The sequence below is a fragment of the Dreissena polymorpha genome, chromosome 8 (assembly GCF_020536995.1).
Source record: "Dreissena polymorpha isolate Duluth1 chromosome 8, UMN_Dpol_1.0, whole genome shotgun sequence".
NCBI lineage: Eukaryota > Metazoa > Mollusca > Bivalvia > Myida > Dreissenidae > Dreissena > Dreissena polymorpha.
In genome coordinates, this window is record NC_068362.1 from 51741284 (window position 1) to 51760255 (window position 18972).

The 18972-nt window shown below is 34.1% G+C and overlaps 1 protein-coding gene across 1 annotated transcript; it reads right to left on the reverse strand.

Moving 5' to 3' along the window:
- Positions 1 to 1136: 1136 nt before the first annotated feature.
- Positions 1137 to 18635, reverse strand: LOC127840816 (uncharacterized). Its single transcript, XM_052369233.1, has 3 exons — positions 18525 to 18635; positions 4516 to 5182; positions 1137 to 3556 (listed from the first exon to the last, which is right to left on the reverse strand). The coding sequence occupies exons 2-3, from the start codon at positions 5132 to 5134 to the stop codon at positions 3231 to 3233; spliced, it is 945 nt and encodes a 314-aa protein (XP_052225193.1). The 5' UTR covers positions 5135 to 5182; positions 18525 to 18635; the 3' UTR covers positions 1137 to 3230.
- Positions 18636 to 18972: the final 337 nt, after the last annotated feature.

Below are 18972 nucleotides of genomic sequence, written 5' to 3' on the forward strand. Positions count from 1 at the left end.
TGCGCAACTCGTAAAAATATTATTTTATATGATCATTCGAGAATGAAAATCTAAATACCACCAAATGCAACAAATATCATCTATGATACACAAACATAAAGTAAACTATTAACTGCAAACATCTTTAAGTAGAACATTTGACAGCCGATCACAAAATCCAGTATGCATTCCACTCACTGCACGATCATATTTATCTATATCTGAGCCTCGCTAGGGGAAAACGGGACTTGATACATGTGCGTAAAAGGTCGTCCCAGGGAGGACACTTTACGCTAAAACATGCTTTCCGCTAAGAAAATGATCTTTTAAACTTAAAATACAATAAAAGTCCAAATTCTCGGCCCACAAACGCCTGTGTGGACTTCACTTTACGCACATGTATCAAGGTCCATTGTCAAAGAGAGCAACTAAGTAAGACAACATCCCTAAGCTAAGCTGGGCCGGACGGCTGTAATCGGCCGCTTTCAACATAACAGACAGGGGGCTTTTATGCGGCTAGGTACGATTATAAATGTCCGTCCCAGCTCTATCGTGTGTGAACGTTTATATTTCATGTATTTCTATTTTGTTTCCTCACTTAAATGTTATACGGAACCTGCTTTCCGTACTTTTATTTTCATTCGACTGATTACGAAATTTATGACGTATCTCGTGTGACGCAATATATGGGATGAAACATCCCAGTTTTTAGAGACAACGATTCGAATGTTTTGGTTACTTTAACAGTAAAATATTTATTTAAAAAAGCATCGAACGAGTCCTAAACTTGTTTTGCATTGTGGTTTTTACATGTATAATTGAAAACTTTAAAAGAATTAAATTAAACAATCCGACCAGTCATTTGGTTTCTTAAATCGTCTTTCGGTCAGAATGGTTAGAAACCGATACAACCGTTTTTAAAGTGTGGTTTGACATAAATTAGATAAAAGGATAAAAGAACAGATAATGGAAGTGCACGTCGTTGTAATTTTATTATTATAACATGTATAAGCATTCGATTAAAGTTGATTGAGGTAAGGGTATCGTTTACAAATTTTTTATGTTGAATGACTCCTGTTAAAGCGCAAATAATGTCATCTCATCTACAGTGCATATTCATATGTAATCGACATTTATTCATTATTCCAATTGTTTGCTACCTTTAATTAGTATTATTCTTTTATTAATTCGTTTATTGCTGGCTTAATTTAATTTATTAGAAAAAGACTAAGTGTGGACGCCTTTTTGTTCAGTTGACGTCGCGCGATACGATTCTTTTCAAATATGAAAAATCGAACCGACTAGGCGGGCCGATTTAATTTATGTTGACCCGCCAAATACGAATAATGGCCCGCTCGTCATTGTTTTACTATACCTTTAACGATATGTAATATTTGTACTTGTAACATTTTTCCTTCGTGTGTACTTATTCTCTGATCCAAGTCGCTGAACTGTGACCAAAGAATTATACACGTTTACAGCGATATCATACACGGGATGTATGCGTTTATGTGAGTCTTATTGCATGATACGCTCCATTTAGTTTTCTGTCGGTTCTTGAAAGTGGACCAAAGAATACAAAGACACGAAGTCATGTATAGCGGGAAAATACAAATTATCGTTTCCCTTATAAATAATTTTAATAATGTCCCTCGCATAAACAAATACAAGAAGCATAATAAAGTATACAGGGATTGATTTCATAACTTGTACATACTGGTCCATCTTTTAACTGGCTAACTGTAGGGCTATATGTATACAATGTTTATATTCATGGGTGATGTTATATAACATTGACCCACGACATGCGAAAATATGTTTTCTGCTCGATGCGACAAGCGTAACACCAAACCATTCGCACAGACTGGTCAGATGCTACCTTTTCCGTTAATAAAAACACGAAACTTTGCCTCACGTCAAAGTGGCAAGCGTAGTATCTTAAGAGTCTGCGCGAACTCGTGGGTTGGTCTGGAGCTAATATGTCTGAATGGCATGATACCTATCTTCGCAAAACGCGGATCAAATATTTAACGAAACAATTATAATTTATTAATTCTTTCATTATATTAAACATTAGGTCATGTACATGCGCATTAAGTTATAATGCCTTATTATTTATCTATGAGCATCCAATAACGTGCGACTAATTGAGAAAATGATAATTTGATCCTTACATTTAATCAACACGTCGAATGTTGTTAACTGTTCTAGAATAATACCCTTTGAACCTACATGCATTATTAACAAGTCTAAACGTTTATTTACGTTAAGCATGTCTATGAATGTAATATGCGGTACAAAATGTATTCGCTGAAAAAGCCTACAAAGACATCAAAGAACACAATCAGATTTGTAAAACTACTCGTAAAAGCGTACAAATTAGATCCGATTTGAATAAATGAAGATTACGGCTTGATGACAAATATGTACGAATTGTTATTAGACAGCGGTAACTTCCTATTAATATATGGTCTCACTAGGATCAGGTAGGTCCTCGATATTCAGTTACTTCCCCTGTATACTAGGTCTCACTAGGATTAGGTAGGTCCTCGATATTCAGTTACTTCCCCTGTATACTAGGTCTCACTAGGATTAGGTAGGTCCTCGATATTCAGTTACTTTCCCTGTATACTAGGTCTCACTAGGATTAGGTAGGTCCTCGATAATCAGTTACTTTCCCTGTATACTAGGTCTCACTAGGATTAGGTAGGTCCTCGATATTCAGTTACTTCCCCTGTATGCTAGTACTCTCTTGGGACAGGTAAGGCCATGTTTGTACTAAATATTGCACGTTTTGGTATCTGATTGATATGTCATTACACAGTTTTAGACCGTATCAAACATTTTATTAATACATTACACCTTGTGTAGGTAGCACAAATATGACATAATAAACCATTATTTCCCACGCTATTAGTATGGAAAGCGATTGAAACACAAAACTAAAAATAATTTGCGCTGTGTACAAATAAGTCTTCCAAGGACTTTATCAGTCAATTTTGATAATATAAGAACCGCTCAGTTCCCTAATTTAGAGTATTTCCGCAGAATTGTTCTGTATCCTTAAAAACAACTATTTTCCGCTCTGATTGGGTTTTCAAAATCTTCTCGTGCAAACGTTCTCGTGGTTTCATTTTTAAACCATACATTCCAAACAGTTGGTTATTGATCAATTAACAACGATTAATCTAAAGGATTTTATAATTTACATACGTTCGACAAAATTCGTAGATGTTTGGTTGAACATTGTCTTAAACAGTCGCGCTGTTTTCAGTCTCACATTTACACCCCTGTTGTGTTTGAATTTCCCGTCTTCGCTGTACAATCACCTTGCCAATATACTCTGCGCAAATATACGTAAACAGAACTGTTTGCAATAAACTCGGAATTATATCCCGGAAGTACCCCGAGGTTGCGTGCGCATACAGCATGTATCCTGGCTTCGCGATGAACAGCAGTATAGCAGAGTTGACCAAAACGGCAACCAGAACAGTGTTAAGTTTCACACAGTCGCAGGTTTGAGAATTTGTGACGCATTCTTTGTTTGAAAGGATAGCCAGCTTCAGCATGGACACTTCTGGAATAAAACATATATAAGAGTAATAAAACGCGCGTCTGCATTTGACATTCGAACAATAATAATGATATGAAATGAACACTTAGTGTAATATTATTATCCAAATGACTTAATCATATGTTTTTTACACATTTTACGTTATCGTTATACTACTTAAAGTGCATTTTTATGAATTATTATCCAATAGCGGAGCTATTTTGTTAAATATTATTTGTTTCAAAGGTAAATTGTTGAAACGCCTCTTAAATTAAAATTATGTTAACACTTAACACTATAAATAAATAGCAATTGAACTATAAATAAATAGCATCAACAAGCATGTCTTACTCAAATTATGAATTATTTCATTCATATTATTTATTAAAAAAACAGCACCGCATAACGGGTGCCACGCTCGGCTACGTGTGCAGTTTTGAATAAATGAAAGCTTGTCAGAATTAATTTTTTTAGAGGTCAGTGACCTTGACCTTTGACCTTGTGACCCCAAAATGGATGTGGCGTGTAGAACTCATCAAGGTGCATCTCCATATTAAGTTTCAAAGTTGTAAGTGGGAGCACTTTGATTTTAGAGCCAATGGTAAGGTTTTACCACGACGCGGACGGCGGACGTCAGATGGCGGACGACGAGCTGGCAATAACAATACCTCGGGTTTTCTCCGAAAACGCCGAGCTAAAAATATTTTTTAACTCTATCTATTAATTATTTTTTATAAATCACATATGTGTACGAAATAATAGTTTAACATACATGGGCAAAGAAAATAAGTTAAACATCTTTCAAATGAGTATCCATATTTTAAAAAAAAAGATTACATTTCAATATTATTGAATCATACAATCATATTCCGTCATTATAAATTACACAATTTCTTTGATTCAATGTATTTTATATCACAGTGTGCGAGATGTTCAATAATGATTTAATACTTGTAGCGCAATCATAAGAATATAAAAAGTACCTCCTGTTTGCAGGAATTTCCTTGCTAGCGCCCACGTCACTATGATAACAACCGGAAGGTATAATAGCAAGTACTCGATCATCACATTTGCAATTTCGCTGGAAATGTGTTTCTCGCAGACTGACACGAATGCTTCAATGTGACCTTTTGGAGAATCCATGAGGGACAGGAAGTTCCTTTGATTCAAATGTGACACAGTCTGTGCACCTGACGTATCCGATATCAATACGAGACCAGTCAAGATGGAGCCAATGGACAATATCCAGATAAGCAAAGCTCCAACTGTCGTTTGTGCATGGTTAAATATTAAATTATGCAAAATAAAAATATAGACAATCGAATTCGCATACAACGCCGGAATAGTGTAGTCCAAGCACAAATGCGCCGGTGCTTGGTTTGGTATAACCATTGGCTCTTCGGCTATTGATAACATGCCCATACATATTATCAGGTGGACGAAACCGGTAAAAATCATAGCAAATATGGTGCCGGCGTTAGCACAGCTTTTCCGCCGGAAATAAATGATATGCCAGAGGCAAACTATGCTGGCGGCCATCGCCATAAAAATGAGTCCACTCTGCACGAGCCGGAAAAGGAAAATGACTTCGACAGCATCCATCGATATTGCATTTCTTGTATTGACGTGGAATGAAATCGTGAGTTCTTCCTGTAAGAAAAAACAAACAATTGTACCCCGACATGTTCATTCCAGCAGATGGTTACAATGGGAGGGACTTATACATTACACACGAACGGACCGAAACGCAGCTATTGTGCAATGGATACGCCGTCCGCATTGAGCCTGGTAGGTTCCAAATTCGATCCCTTCTCGTGAAGCGTTCACAAGATATTTCCAATGACACAAATTACTGGCTCTTCAAAGGCAAAAACTTAAATAACACTTCATACGACCAAGACCTTCGAAGAAGTCGAACTAAAATAAACATTTTAAGGAGAGAACGAAATTATCAACGACCCATAAGCAATGATGGAAAGACGACGGACTGTCAGAATAAAGGTCTTACTTCACTATACTAAAGTGGCTGCTTTATACAATATCGCACGATGATCGCTGCGCGGAATAATTTAAAATGTTTCAAGTTGCTGATAATCCGTCGTTTTCAATCAGCATTAACTGTCCATAAGCAAATAAAATTAAGCAACAAATCAATTGGATGAAAATTTTACGTTCAAGCCATCATCTATCAGTAAGACGTTTGTTTTTATTATATTGATTTCTATATTATATAGTTGTATATTGGAAACCCTCACGTACACCGAGTGTACCCAGACGCAGTATCAAGACTCAGCCTAGCCATATATGTGTGTCTGAAATATAATGACCATCTTTAAAAATCTTCAATTTAAATACCGTTGTATTTCATCGATACATTTAAGAAAATATGTGCATAATAAACGTTAATATCATATAATTAGATCAAGAGACTTATATTTTAAGATAGTGTTGTTGTACTAAATAACATATTTGCTGCCTTAATCGCCCGATGAACGGTTTCAGTTTTTTAAGCTTAAACATTAAGTAATATTCTCAAAGATACTCAGTTTAAACTATTTCCTTCACGCCAACCAATTCAAAATTCACTAGTAAAACAATTTCATCTATGACCTGATCTCTAAACTGTTTAAACCCGAGATCATTAGCTTTTATTGTTTGATGGATCATATAATACTATTGCTTGAACGAAAAATCCAATACCCCGTTTCTATTCAGTTATGGCGATGTGTTCAAACATTACATGTCTTCAAAACACTAACCTTTATTTGCTAAAACCGCTGTGTCTAAATAAGTACACAGGTTTATGATCAAGGTCAAGTACATCAAATAGTGTCAAACCACATTCAAATACAATTTTAAACACTAAAAGTTGCTTAAATTAAGCACTTAAGTTTTTTTTTTTTCCATATTGCTAAGTAGAAATTATAAAAGTTCTGTTGTACTTAATGGTTTGAGTGATAGTAGACGCATCTAACAGTATATGCTATGTTTATAGGTGTCTATCGCAACCGTTGTTTATTTTTTGTGTTTTTACTTCATATACACTTATATTTGTTAATGCAGCATCAGCATACTGAAACAATATCCCGGAAACAAAAAATAATGCATTTGAATATCAACCGTACTGTCGTTTTGACAACTGACGACAGACATTATTCGATGTACGATGTGAATCTAAATTTAGTTTTAGTGCAGATTCTTCATACGACACAAAGACAGAATTTTGTTTTGCGGATCATTTTAATTTACTGCAACGATATATATTCATAAGACACACGAACACTATTTCCGATCCTAATTAAAAGACTGTTCGCTCAGCTAAGAGGACTGGGACGGTCATGTAAAATAGCGAATATAATATATATTTCATATAAACAGCTAGTAGCAAGATGAGTTGCAGGTAATTGGTCAGTTACCACATTTTAACTAACTCTTTTGACCTGTTTATTCTTTTAAGCTCAATTCAACAGTGAAAAAATGCCCATACTATCACTTTAATAGAAGTGACCCTTTGATTTATGTTTTCGGAGTGGGTATTACGACAGACAGAATATGTACAAAACCACTCTAAAAGAGTAATATATATATATATATATATATATATATATATATATATATATATATATATATATATATATATATATATATATATATATATTATATATACAAAATATGTACAAAACCACTCTAAAAGAGTTACGAGAGACGATGGTTCTAAAAATTCTAAAGTGTTCAACGATTTAAGGAAAAATGATTTTAAAATGATTAGTTTTCTTAAAATAAATAAAAAATATATATCATCATCAAACAATACAGTAAGAGAAAATTTCAATTTGTACATTATAAACAGTTTTCTACTTATGAAGTACAAAGTATATTATTATTAGATACGCAATATACTATGCGCACACATTAAATGGATTATATATACATATGGTTGCGTCGCTTCATTAAAATGTCATGGCAGGATCTGGCACTGGGTTTAATGGTGCGATCATCTGACAGCAAGAATTCATGTATCATAATTGCATAAACAAAGCTATCCGCAATAAAAATACTTTCATACAACATATGCGCAACATATTGTTTTGCGTGAAGAAAAGTTAAGACATTTTCAAAATAAATATAATAGTTAAACATGTAGGCATGTTAAATCTAAATAAGCATTAAAAAACATATTTTAAGAAAACCCATTTAACATTTTTAATGTCAAAAGACATTTTTAAAAATCGGACGTACCTGTTTTGTGAATACTGGCATTTTCGAATTTGTTAACACTCCATATACGCTATGCATTGTTGACGTTTTCTTCAAGGAAATGATAGTCGCTACTTTGTATGTAGAAACTTTCAATAATATGCAAGTATCAACACATTCAAAATATGAAATACTCTTAAATTCGTAGCTTTTGTTACACTGTTGGGAGTTTAGTGTAATGTTTATCCGATTATCTATATATTACCTACTTTTAATCCGTATATTCATTCAAGTATTGGATTTGATTTAAACACATCGCTATTTGCTATTTTTAGACTAGGCGAGAAAAACACAATCCATACAGCTTGCCTTTCACTTTTATAAAGAAACTTGATACATATATATATATACAAAATTACTACTTCGTTTGGTTGGTCGAATTGCATATATTCCCTGTCTATGTTAAACGTCTGTTAAACTGTGTCATCGAACTAATTCTATTTAATTCACCACAGGCTAAAATACATTTTAGCCTTTACTTATTGACTGAAGTATCGATTCACTCACGCCGTAGAAATATTGCCCCGGGAGCAAGTTTATATAGTAAGTCAATATTTAACATTGTTAATTGTCATGCTTGACACATGATTTGAAATCAATAAATATTTGATTGCGATACACACGATTGAATGGCTCACGGAAAGATCGATAACTCATTATGTACAAATATCCCGTTCGTCATGTTGACAAACGGAATATTAAGCGTTTTAAATTGTCATTTTTGACATAATACTTGTAAGGAAACTCATTCGATTTCCGCATACATATTACTCACATGTAATGCACGTATAAAGGAAGGAATAAAACATGTAATATAAATATTTATATTTGAATGATTACATATTTTATTTAAATCGACATAAACGACTGAACATCTTTTTTATTGAAGCATGAAGTTTAATAAACATTTTATATCAAATCAAAATCAACGCCCGCGGAATTATTTTGAAATATTTGTATTCATTAACTTGAACTTGTACAAAACAATAAGGTATTACAAAACCCCAATGATAATTTGCGAAAAAAGTTTAACTTATAATACGTATATACACTTAAATAGACACCGAGTATACAGTTAATTAAATACAAAAGCACTACATATAATTTAAAAAGTCTTTATCTTATTACAGGTTTAGGTTCGTAAAAGCGATTAAGACAATCAAGCTTAAAGACTGGTCACTTTTTTATGATCGCAAGAGCTAAATATTGACGAGATACGTAATTGCCCGGGTAACACAGACCTGAGTTGACCTGTTGTTCTAAGTGTACTAGTATCTGTGCAGTACTATTTCATTGTTTTTTCGTGTCTTCTACTAATAATGTTTAAAACCGAAATGTATTTAAAAAAGTTTTTATTGTCTATTTAAATTGTATAATGTAATGAAACAAAATACTTTAATGTACTTTAACGAGTTTTATAAATTAACGAGTTTTATAAATATGTATGCTGTAAAATCGTTGATTCGATATCCGTTGATACGCAATTGCTTTATGAAAATGTTCGGTTAAATATAACAAACGTAAAACCTTTTTTCGGGCCGAAGGACATAACAGTGACAAGCAGCAAAGTCCCAAACTCTATACTCTGTGTAAAGTGTATACTTAAATTAAGATGTTTGTAAAACATGTATGTCCACTACTTGTAGTCAAGTTGTCAATATGTTCAACCGCTCATACATTGTTTAGTGACCTTGATCTCCGATTGGCTGACCTCAACATCAACAGAATTCTTTTTTTCTTAAAGAGCATACTGACTTAGCAACGCTTTCCCTAAATATCCTATGAGAATAAACTAATTACTAGAGACAATTTTATTTTTTACACGCCTAAGTAACTCTGACCTTTAACCCTTAAAGCGCTGGAGCTGAATTTTAAAGGCCTTTGCAAACAGTTTGGATCCAGATGAGACGCCACAGAACGTGGCGTCTCATCTGGATCCAAACTGTTTGCTATTCTGATAGTATTCTTTGAAAAAAATTCGAAGAAAATGCTAATTTTAGAAATTCTGCAGACGACATTTTAGCAGACGACAAATTTCCCAGCATGCAAAGGGTTAATGGGATGAACTCAACTCAATAAGCGTCGTCCTTTCTTCTGAGCGACTTCTCGAGCATTCTAACTACCGACAAAAGCGATATAAATCATTAACATTCTTTAAAGGCTTCGGGGGCAAAATAATTATAGTCCGCAAACAGTTAAATAAATGAACCGCGTCGTGCGAAAACAAGTCTAATGCCATATGCGGCCGATGTAGCTACAGTCCAGCTTGCGCATTTGCTCCATTAAATCAGAAGCTTATCTTTCCTCTATCAAATCAATGACCCTTGCGTAATTTTATATGCGGCTTCATCAGTTATCTGGTCAGGAGTTTCGCTTTCCGCCACAAATACAAACACGATTTCGTAGTCCTATTCAAACTTCGCACAGAGATTTGATTGGTTCCGAGCATAGCTCCATATCAAATTCATTCCGTTATAACCAACTACGTGATGATAGACGAGCCACGTGGTACAATATTTTTCAAGTTTTTTTTAATATATATTTTTGTAATTTAAACCTGTCCAAGGGCATCAACGCATCGCATATTGCATATAATTAAAAGCCAATTTAAGAGAATATAAAAAATGAATTAAACCTCATTGTAATCAATACATGGTGTAATAATAATAAAAAAGATATCCACAAGAGCGACGTAATTGCACGCAGGTACTTGATATTTTGTCCTTATATATATATATAACGACCGCACATTTTTCAAGTACCTGTGTAATTGCAATTGTGTGAGGTGCGGTGAAAACTAACCAAATTCATGCTTCGAACGAAATGTGGCACATCATGCTACTTACGAAATGGTAATGTTTTTAATACATCCTATGCATACACACGCCAATCAATTTAATAGGCATATGAAGAAGGATAAATTGAATAACTTATACTCGTATGTGCTCAATGAACAATGAAAATTCTTGTTTACGAATAATAGCCAGAACACGATTGCCAGACTTTTCGAAATAAATCCTTAACAGGCTTGACAATATTGACAAGAAGCTGGGTCATCTTAATCAAATCACCGTTCAAATTTAAAATATCACAAACAGATTAATATTTCGAGAAAACATGGAAGGAGATAAAAAAAATCAAGAAATCGGACAACTATTGAGCCGTATCAAAAACAGCCGAAGAGAACAAAACCAACATAACAAACATTAAACTTGACCTAAAGACTATGTTCGCCAAAAGTTTGAACTTAAACCCAAGAAACAATTCTCTTTAGGAAGACATGATAGATCTTAAAGGCCGATCAATGAGAGAAAACCTCTTATTTTTTTCTGAATCACGGAAGTGGTTGACACTGAGCATCCATCGATCGGTTTGTCATTCACTGCATCGGATGACATTCAATAAGCTCCCGTTGAGCCGCCCGACGTTTCCGGTGACATGCCGCATGCAGCGATGAAAAGTACCACATCAGATAGCTCTCGAACGGAATTGAAGACAGCGTATATCACAAGTCGAGCGATTCTGTCGTGACCACTTACAGATTTCGGATCCAGAAAGTGTGATTCAGATTGACCGGGCACACAGACTCGGAAGGTACCACAGAAATAAAGTAAGGCATAAAGTCGCAAAGTGCAAAGACACCCAGTCAATTATTTTCATCAAGAACGCGCTTAAGCGTGTAGATCTGCGTCGATCACCATACAACATGACTGAGCAATACCTCGCGGCCGGAAGGCCCTAATTGGCCTTCGTGTAAGGCCAGGCGTGACGGGAAGCGCGCCGTCCTCGTCCGCGACAAAGTGTCAATCGATGGTCGTCCGTTTGTGCCGACCCCTACGCCACCGCATTAGGATTCCGATGAAAAGTATTGACTGAGTATTTGCTTTTGGAATGTTAATGGACTGAAAAATTGCATAACTGATGAAGATTCTGTTATCTTTCTTAATCTATATGATATTGTATTTTGTTGTGAAACGGGGGTAAAACCGGATAATGAACATGATTTAGATGGCTATGAATGTATAAATGTGTCTCGTTATTAAGATAGATAACAGCACGTATTGTAAACGCGGACATGGTGCGTTCGTCTGTTTTATAAATTGTGTTTGAAAGAAGGTTATTTCAGCAATAGGAACGGAAAATCAATATGCTATTTGGATTAAACTATACGGCTTATTTGTGTATACCTATTTTGATGTTTACCTGTTTAAGTTATCTTCCTCAACAAAACTCGAATATTTAGAACAAACTGTTCGTCACTATTCGTTGTGTATAAAAATTAGAGTATTTACAGTCTGACGCCAGACTCCTAATGTTTTACAAGATTGTACACGGGCTGGTTGCAGTTCCCTTACCCCACTACATTCAACCGTCACCCAGATCTTCCAGACACACACACCCTCTCTCATACAGACAGATCATAACCCCTTGTAATTACTATAAATATTCTTTTTCCAGCTACCATTATTCTTTGGAACTCACTACCATCTGAGTTTGTGCAGGTCCCTACCCCTGGCCAATTCAAACAGGGGGTGACCACCTTATCCCACCATGTTTAAACTGAGAATATTGTTTTTATCTCTTTTAACTGTATATTAAATTTCTTAATCAACTTTTATCTCATGTCTCACAAATCATAGATAGATGGATGAACAGTTACCTGAATTTGTTAACACTTGAGATAACGATTATATGTGTGCGCATTATTTACCTGAGCGTTGTTTGCAAATACACAATTGTTAATTCGTCTGAGAATAATTTAATCGGTGTATGCTTAAATTCCGATCTAGTTGTTAAAGAGTGTTGTGTTTTATATTTATGAAGGCTAAGGTTACATTATACTAAATTATCGAGTGATGTAGGATTGTAACCTCTTAAAAAAGCATCATATTTTACTCGAAGCAATGTTTTACACTTTAGACTGGTGTTCTGGCTTTATCTCTTGAAGATATTGAACGGGAAACAATAGGTGTTCGCTACTTAATCCCTGACATATGATACAGTTAGAGACAAAAGTACAAATTCGAACTGAAAAAGGTTACATTTTCGCTAGAAAATTGCCGGAAAAATTAAGGTGCGACAAGAGTCGATTTTAATTTGTGTCAATTTCATTCTTTATTTGAACAAGACATGTCTTTTTTATTGCTTAAATCGATTCAGCTGTGAATGACCTTTCATAAAATGTATGGTTATGGGAGTCTCTTTGTGCAAAATGTTACATTTATGTTCGCTTAAAGTTGTCGCTTTTACATTAAGTTATATAGGGAACTTTATTAGTATATTGTGACCCTAACGGTAGTATCGATTTCGTACTGGCGCACCGCGAGTTGTTCACCTTCATTAGAACTTTGTTGTGCATAATTATTTTTCATTCTCGCCGCTTGCATCTATCGAAATATCTTTAAACTTTAATGTTGATAAATCGTCTAATGGGGAAGGGAAAGTTACAATTGAATGGGTGTTACGACGATGATAAGTCTAACACATATCTAACCAGTATGCAAAACAATTTACATGAATATGAACGAATTGTCGATTATACAATAAGCAGTAATTTGAATATTTACATTGGTATTGAGAATTTCTCCAAATTATCGTATGGCTTCGCATATGGACAAACAAGAACATATTTTAATTCCAAAAAAAAACCTGGAAACATAAGAGTTCATGGTTTAACAACGAGTGTAAAGTTGCGCGTGTATTTACAGGCGGGCGAAACGATTATTTTACGCTGATCGATCGCCTGATAATCGGGCATTTTTTCAGCATCGAAAAAGCAATATAATAAAACAAAAAGACTTGCTAAGCCTACATTTATCATGTGACAATGATATAATTTTCGCACATATTTAAAGTCACAACCCAAAAAGTTTTGGAAGAATTAAAAAAAAAAATAATCGACGAATTGATAGTGATATACTGCGGACACATTTTTTGAACATTTTAAGAATTATTTTTTTAAACAATGATGTTTTTTTTCTAAGTTCATGCTTATAGAAGAGTTATCAATTTTTTAGATAGTGCCACTGTTTCCGTGGAATTCCTTGATAGTGACTTTACAATTGATGACGTAATGAACGCAATATACGATCTAAAACGGGGTGAAAAGGGTGGTTTTGACAAACTTATTCCTGAGATTTTTATTGATTGAAAGGAGCTTATATCTCCTGTACTGTGCACATTCTTGAATTATATTTACAGTACAAGTTCATATCCATATTCATGGTCTGCATGCGTTATTCTTCCTGTGCCTATGAAAGTAGAAAAGAACGATGTAAATAACTACATGATAACTCTTACTAGTGTATCTTTTGTAAAAAAAATCTCCATTTTTCTACAAAGAAGAGTGCGGAAATTGCTTGAAAATTATATACTTAGTCATTTTCGATTCGGTTTCAGAAACGACAAGATTACAATAGACTGCATGTTTTGACTAAATGCATTTATACAAATAGTAGTTAATCGAGAATCCTTTGTAGATTTAAAAAAGCCTCCGAGATCGTTTATAGGAACGTAATTATGTACAAACTTTTACAGCATATGTCAGCTAAATGTGTTAAAATAATTAAATCAATGTATAGTTGTGTTAACTCATGCGTTAAGACAAGTTATGTAAGTAGTGTTTCGTGTACACTGTGTAGTAACACACGTATGGAAAATTAGTGTAATCACAAAGGTAAAACTACCTGTTCTCTTTGAATTATTTGATAGTAATACAAACAAGGCGCGCTTTTATCACCATTATTATGTATATTGTTCGTAAACTATTTATATGACTATTTGTATAATGCTTTCATTGAATATGTAAATGTCGACAATATAAATTTATTCACGTTGCTATTTTTTGATTATACAGCTTTTATTCTCTTACTTAGCAACTGGACTCCAGCATCTTTTGGATAGGTTGCAGTAATATTGTAGTACATTGGGCATATCTGTGAACACCAGCAAGAAAGTACTTATGTTTTTAATTAAGGCAATATAATTAAAATATTGATGTTAAATATAATGATATTAAGCTCGAGGTAGTAAATAAGTTTACTTAGGTCGGTTTGACATTGTCCTCGAAAGGCATTTTTTAAGCGCAGGAAGCCTTATCTAAACAAACGACTAGAGCAATGTTTTATCTTAATAAACTTTTTTTTTTAATTTTCATTTAAAAATTGCTGATACAATATGTTTTTAAATGTAATGATTTAGCCAATATTGACATACGGTACTGAGATTCGGGGATTCGATCCCCGCCCCGAAATAGAGAAAGTCCGTTTAAAATTTCTTTACAAGACACCGTATATTCGGCCACAAACTACGTCCGCGCCAGTGTATGGCGAGCTGGGGGTCGTTTTCATCTTGAGTGTGTCCGAAAAATGCATATCAATAAATTTTGATTCAAAATAAAGAAAAATCCAGATTCAATACATAATAAATTGTTGCTAGATTTAGATGACGTTATTTCGCATATTACTAACTGGGGTAATGAACTCAAGATATTGCTCCAGTAATAAGGATGTGTTAATTTTTAAATTATAAATCTAAGCTAATCACTAATGGTGTTAATTGTACCTGTCAATGTATAAAGTTTATCAGCTACAAACATGGGTAAGTGATATTGATAACTTGCCGAGACTTAATAAATGATCGTTTATTTAAATCAAATTTTGATTTTGAAAACTATTCAGATACTGTTGTTAATGTTAGAGATACATTTTGTTCTTGACTAAACTTCGCTGTTCTGTATATCACTATGATGAATTGAAGAAGGTAGATATAGAAATATTCCAAGAAGCGAACGAGTATGTACAATGTGTAATATGGGTGTAATTGAGAATGAATACCATTTTTTGTTAATTTGTCAATTATATAGAATAGCTTTAAGAAAACTGATGTACCCAATGTCACCACCATTGACCTAGTTTATGTTGTCAGCGAGTTGTTCTCACTTTGCGTATTTATTATGGTCAACATTCCCAAAACCCTTAATTAAATATTATTGTATGCTCATTTTATACATACCATGCCGTTCATCACTATGTTGAATAAGCTATTATTTTCACCGCCATTACATGTCTTATATATGTTGTTCGGCTATGTTAAAATGTATTTGCTAATAAAATTGACTCGATTTACAGGGGCCTTTTCACAGATTTTGGCATGTTTTACAGTTTGTCATTAAATGCTTTATATTGATAAATGTAAACATTAGACATAAAAAGCTCTAGTAAAAATCATGAATAAAATAAAAGAAAGAAAAAAGTATTCCTCGACTGGGCTCGGACCTCTGACCCCTGGAGTAAAAGTCTAACGCTTAGACCACTCGGCCATCCATGCTCATTCTATGATGGTTGTATTTTATACTTTATATAAGCAATCCTCGAAGTGTCACAAAATGTAACGCCAACAACAAAACTCTCCGAATTATTAAAGCGTTTCAAAAGAAGCATATAATGGATATTTTAGAGCATGGTTAATGTTCAGTATTACTGTTTCCTCACACATATCATAACTGCAACGAACATTTACGAATCGGAAACAATTTTTTTTAATAATTTGGTCAATTTACCAAAACGTGAAAAGATCCCTTAAGAATACATTTCTCTCCAAGTCGTCACATTAAATTAAAATCACACCAGTGTTTGTAACCAGATGTGCTCACGTGTTAATGTAAGTTAGCTATTTATAAGCCTTGCCATGAAATCGATTGCATTGCCTAATGACACACGGTGACAGATTGCGTTGATATTGCGAGTTGCAATATTCGTCTGAATATTACACAGTTATTGAATTATGATTGAATGTTATGTTTTTATTATGTCGCTAGAGCATAATTACATTGGAGACGCTGACCCAGTATTTAATTAAGCATAACGATACACCTGACCGATAACACTTATATCTTACGATACACATGGTCGATACTACTTATATCATACGATACAATTGAACGATAACACTTATACATATATCTTACGATACACCTGACCGATAACACTTACATCTTACGATAGACCTGACGATAGCACTTATATCTAACGATACACATGATTGATAACACTTATATCTTACGATACGCCTGACCGATAACACTTACATCGTACGATACACCTGACCGATAACACTTACATCTAATGATACACCTGACCGATAACACTTATATCTTACGATACACCTGACCGATAGCACTTATATCTTACGATACACCTGACCAATAACACTTAAATCTTATGATACACCTGACCGATAACACTTATATCTTACGATACACCTGACCGATAACACTTATATCTTACGATACACCTGATCGATAACACTTATATCTTATGATACACCTGACCGATAGCACTTACATCTTACAATACACCTGACCGATAACACTTATATCTTACGATACACCTGACCGATAACACTTACATCTTATGATACACCTGACCGATAACACTTATATCTTACGATACACCTGACCGATAACACTTATATCTTACGATACACCTGACCGATAACACTTATTTACTTCGATCGTTTCCAAAATTGTCATTTCTTTGACCGATAACACAATTTTAGCTCCGCCCATTATTGAGATTATCATGCTTCTATGCAATGTTTATCCATTCATAAGCCACGCCCATTTGGAACTGTGTTTGCAGGATTGAGATAAAAAGTAAAAAAAATTCGATTTGGATAAGAGATTTAAAAGTGTTGATGATAGAAGGATGATTTAACAGCGTTGGTTAGAAACAAAAACGCAAATAGTTATCACATTTTACACACGCGAAATAGTGCATGTACGTATTAAAAATGTAATTCATAATAAAATCACTTAAATGCAACCTCAAAAACCGCCATCTTGACAGTTCAATCTTAACAATAACGCGCATGTTTTAATGCATAATGGCTAAGTCTTGCATTGAAATCCAAAGCTGAAATCGTCCACTGTGATAATTTAAGTGTCAACTATGTTGAGCTTGCATTTTCGTTATTATTGCAACAGAGTAAAACAGCGTATTGTACTTTGTTAAGTGTGTTTACGATGTTTCTTGCAACCATAACTTTCGTACGACTTTCGCAATACAACTACTTCATAGCTATTAAGAATACGTCATGAAATTGATCGATTTCGTTCTTGCAACATTTGACAGATATTCTGTTTTAACACAATAATTTTATTTAATTCAATCTGGCGTTTGTCCCCTAAAATTCAATACAAACCCACATCAATGCCGACAATAAACAATCAAGCTTCAGTTTTTCAATATTGAACGCCTAATTGTATGGTGTGAAAATTTTATCAAAGACGCATTTTTAATGATTCCAGTGGTTGCGATACATTTCACACTTTTGCTATCAAAATTTTATGAAGACTGCAGATTTCTGTCTGCGTGCTTTAATAGATAAACAACAAATTACTTATTAGTAGATTAAATCGTTTGTAAATTTTATTTTGCTAAAATTATGTCAAGACTTCGAAAATACACTTCGAAAAGTCCAGCACTCTACAATACTACTCTTTTTTATACTTGTGCTAATATAGCTTGGAGTTGTAACTATTGTAAACGACGATTTAAAATACTCATGCCGCTCGATTATTTAAATATAAACAAAACATTCACTTACTTTTTTCGGAATCCGTTACAATACAACCGACAACATATGTTAACGTGCCCTATGTAAGAGATCGATAACTCCGCAGGTGTATAACAATTTATGGACATATATAAACACTAATGTACAATTTTATTACCTCGCGGTCGTTTTTGAACGCAGTATTAACCCTCAAAACTCACATAAAATGTACGTATCCGGCAATCTGTTTTCATCTGTATCAAATGTTCTCATGTTGTATTGATTTAGGCTTACTTGTACACTGCATGTTCAGTGATGTAAACAAGGCAAATAAGTTATGTCAATAACGCAAGCAAGTTTACATAAGAAGTAGTCAAGCAAAGCTCCACGAAAACAACACATTATACCTTATGAAACGCCACAGTTGCGTATAATCAATGAATGAATCAAGGTTTATGAATAGAAATCAGGAACAATAATTGGTTCACGCATAGCGTTTGAATGAATACCCTTTCCTTGTTTCATAGACTATATTTTACCGGTTATCACGTTGTATTATATATATAGATATATATGGTACATTCGTTAATAATGCTTTAATGGATGGATATGGCGCGCATAGAATT

What these genes read in the sequence shown, in the direction of transcription:
- LOC127840816 (XM_052369233.1), bottom strand. Translation starts at nt 5,134, where the DNA reads ATGGATGCTGTCGAAGTCATTTTCCTTTTCCGGCTCGTGCAGAGTGGA. An exon ending in GAAATTCCTGCAAACAGGAG is followed by an intron (nt 3,557 to 4,515) that starts GTACTTTTTATA and finishes GTTTTATTCCAG; the next exon opens with AAGTGTCCATGCTGAAGCTG.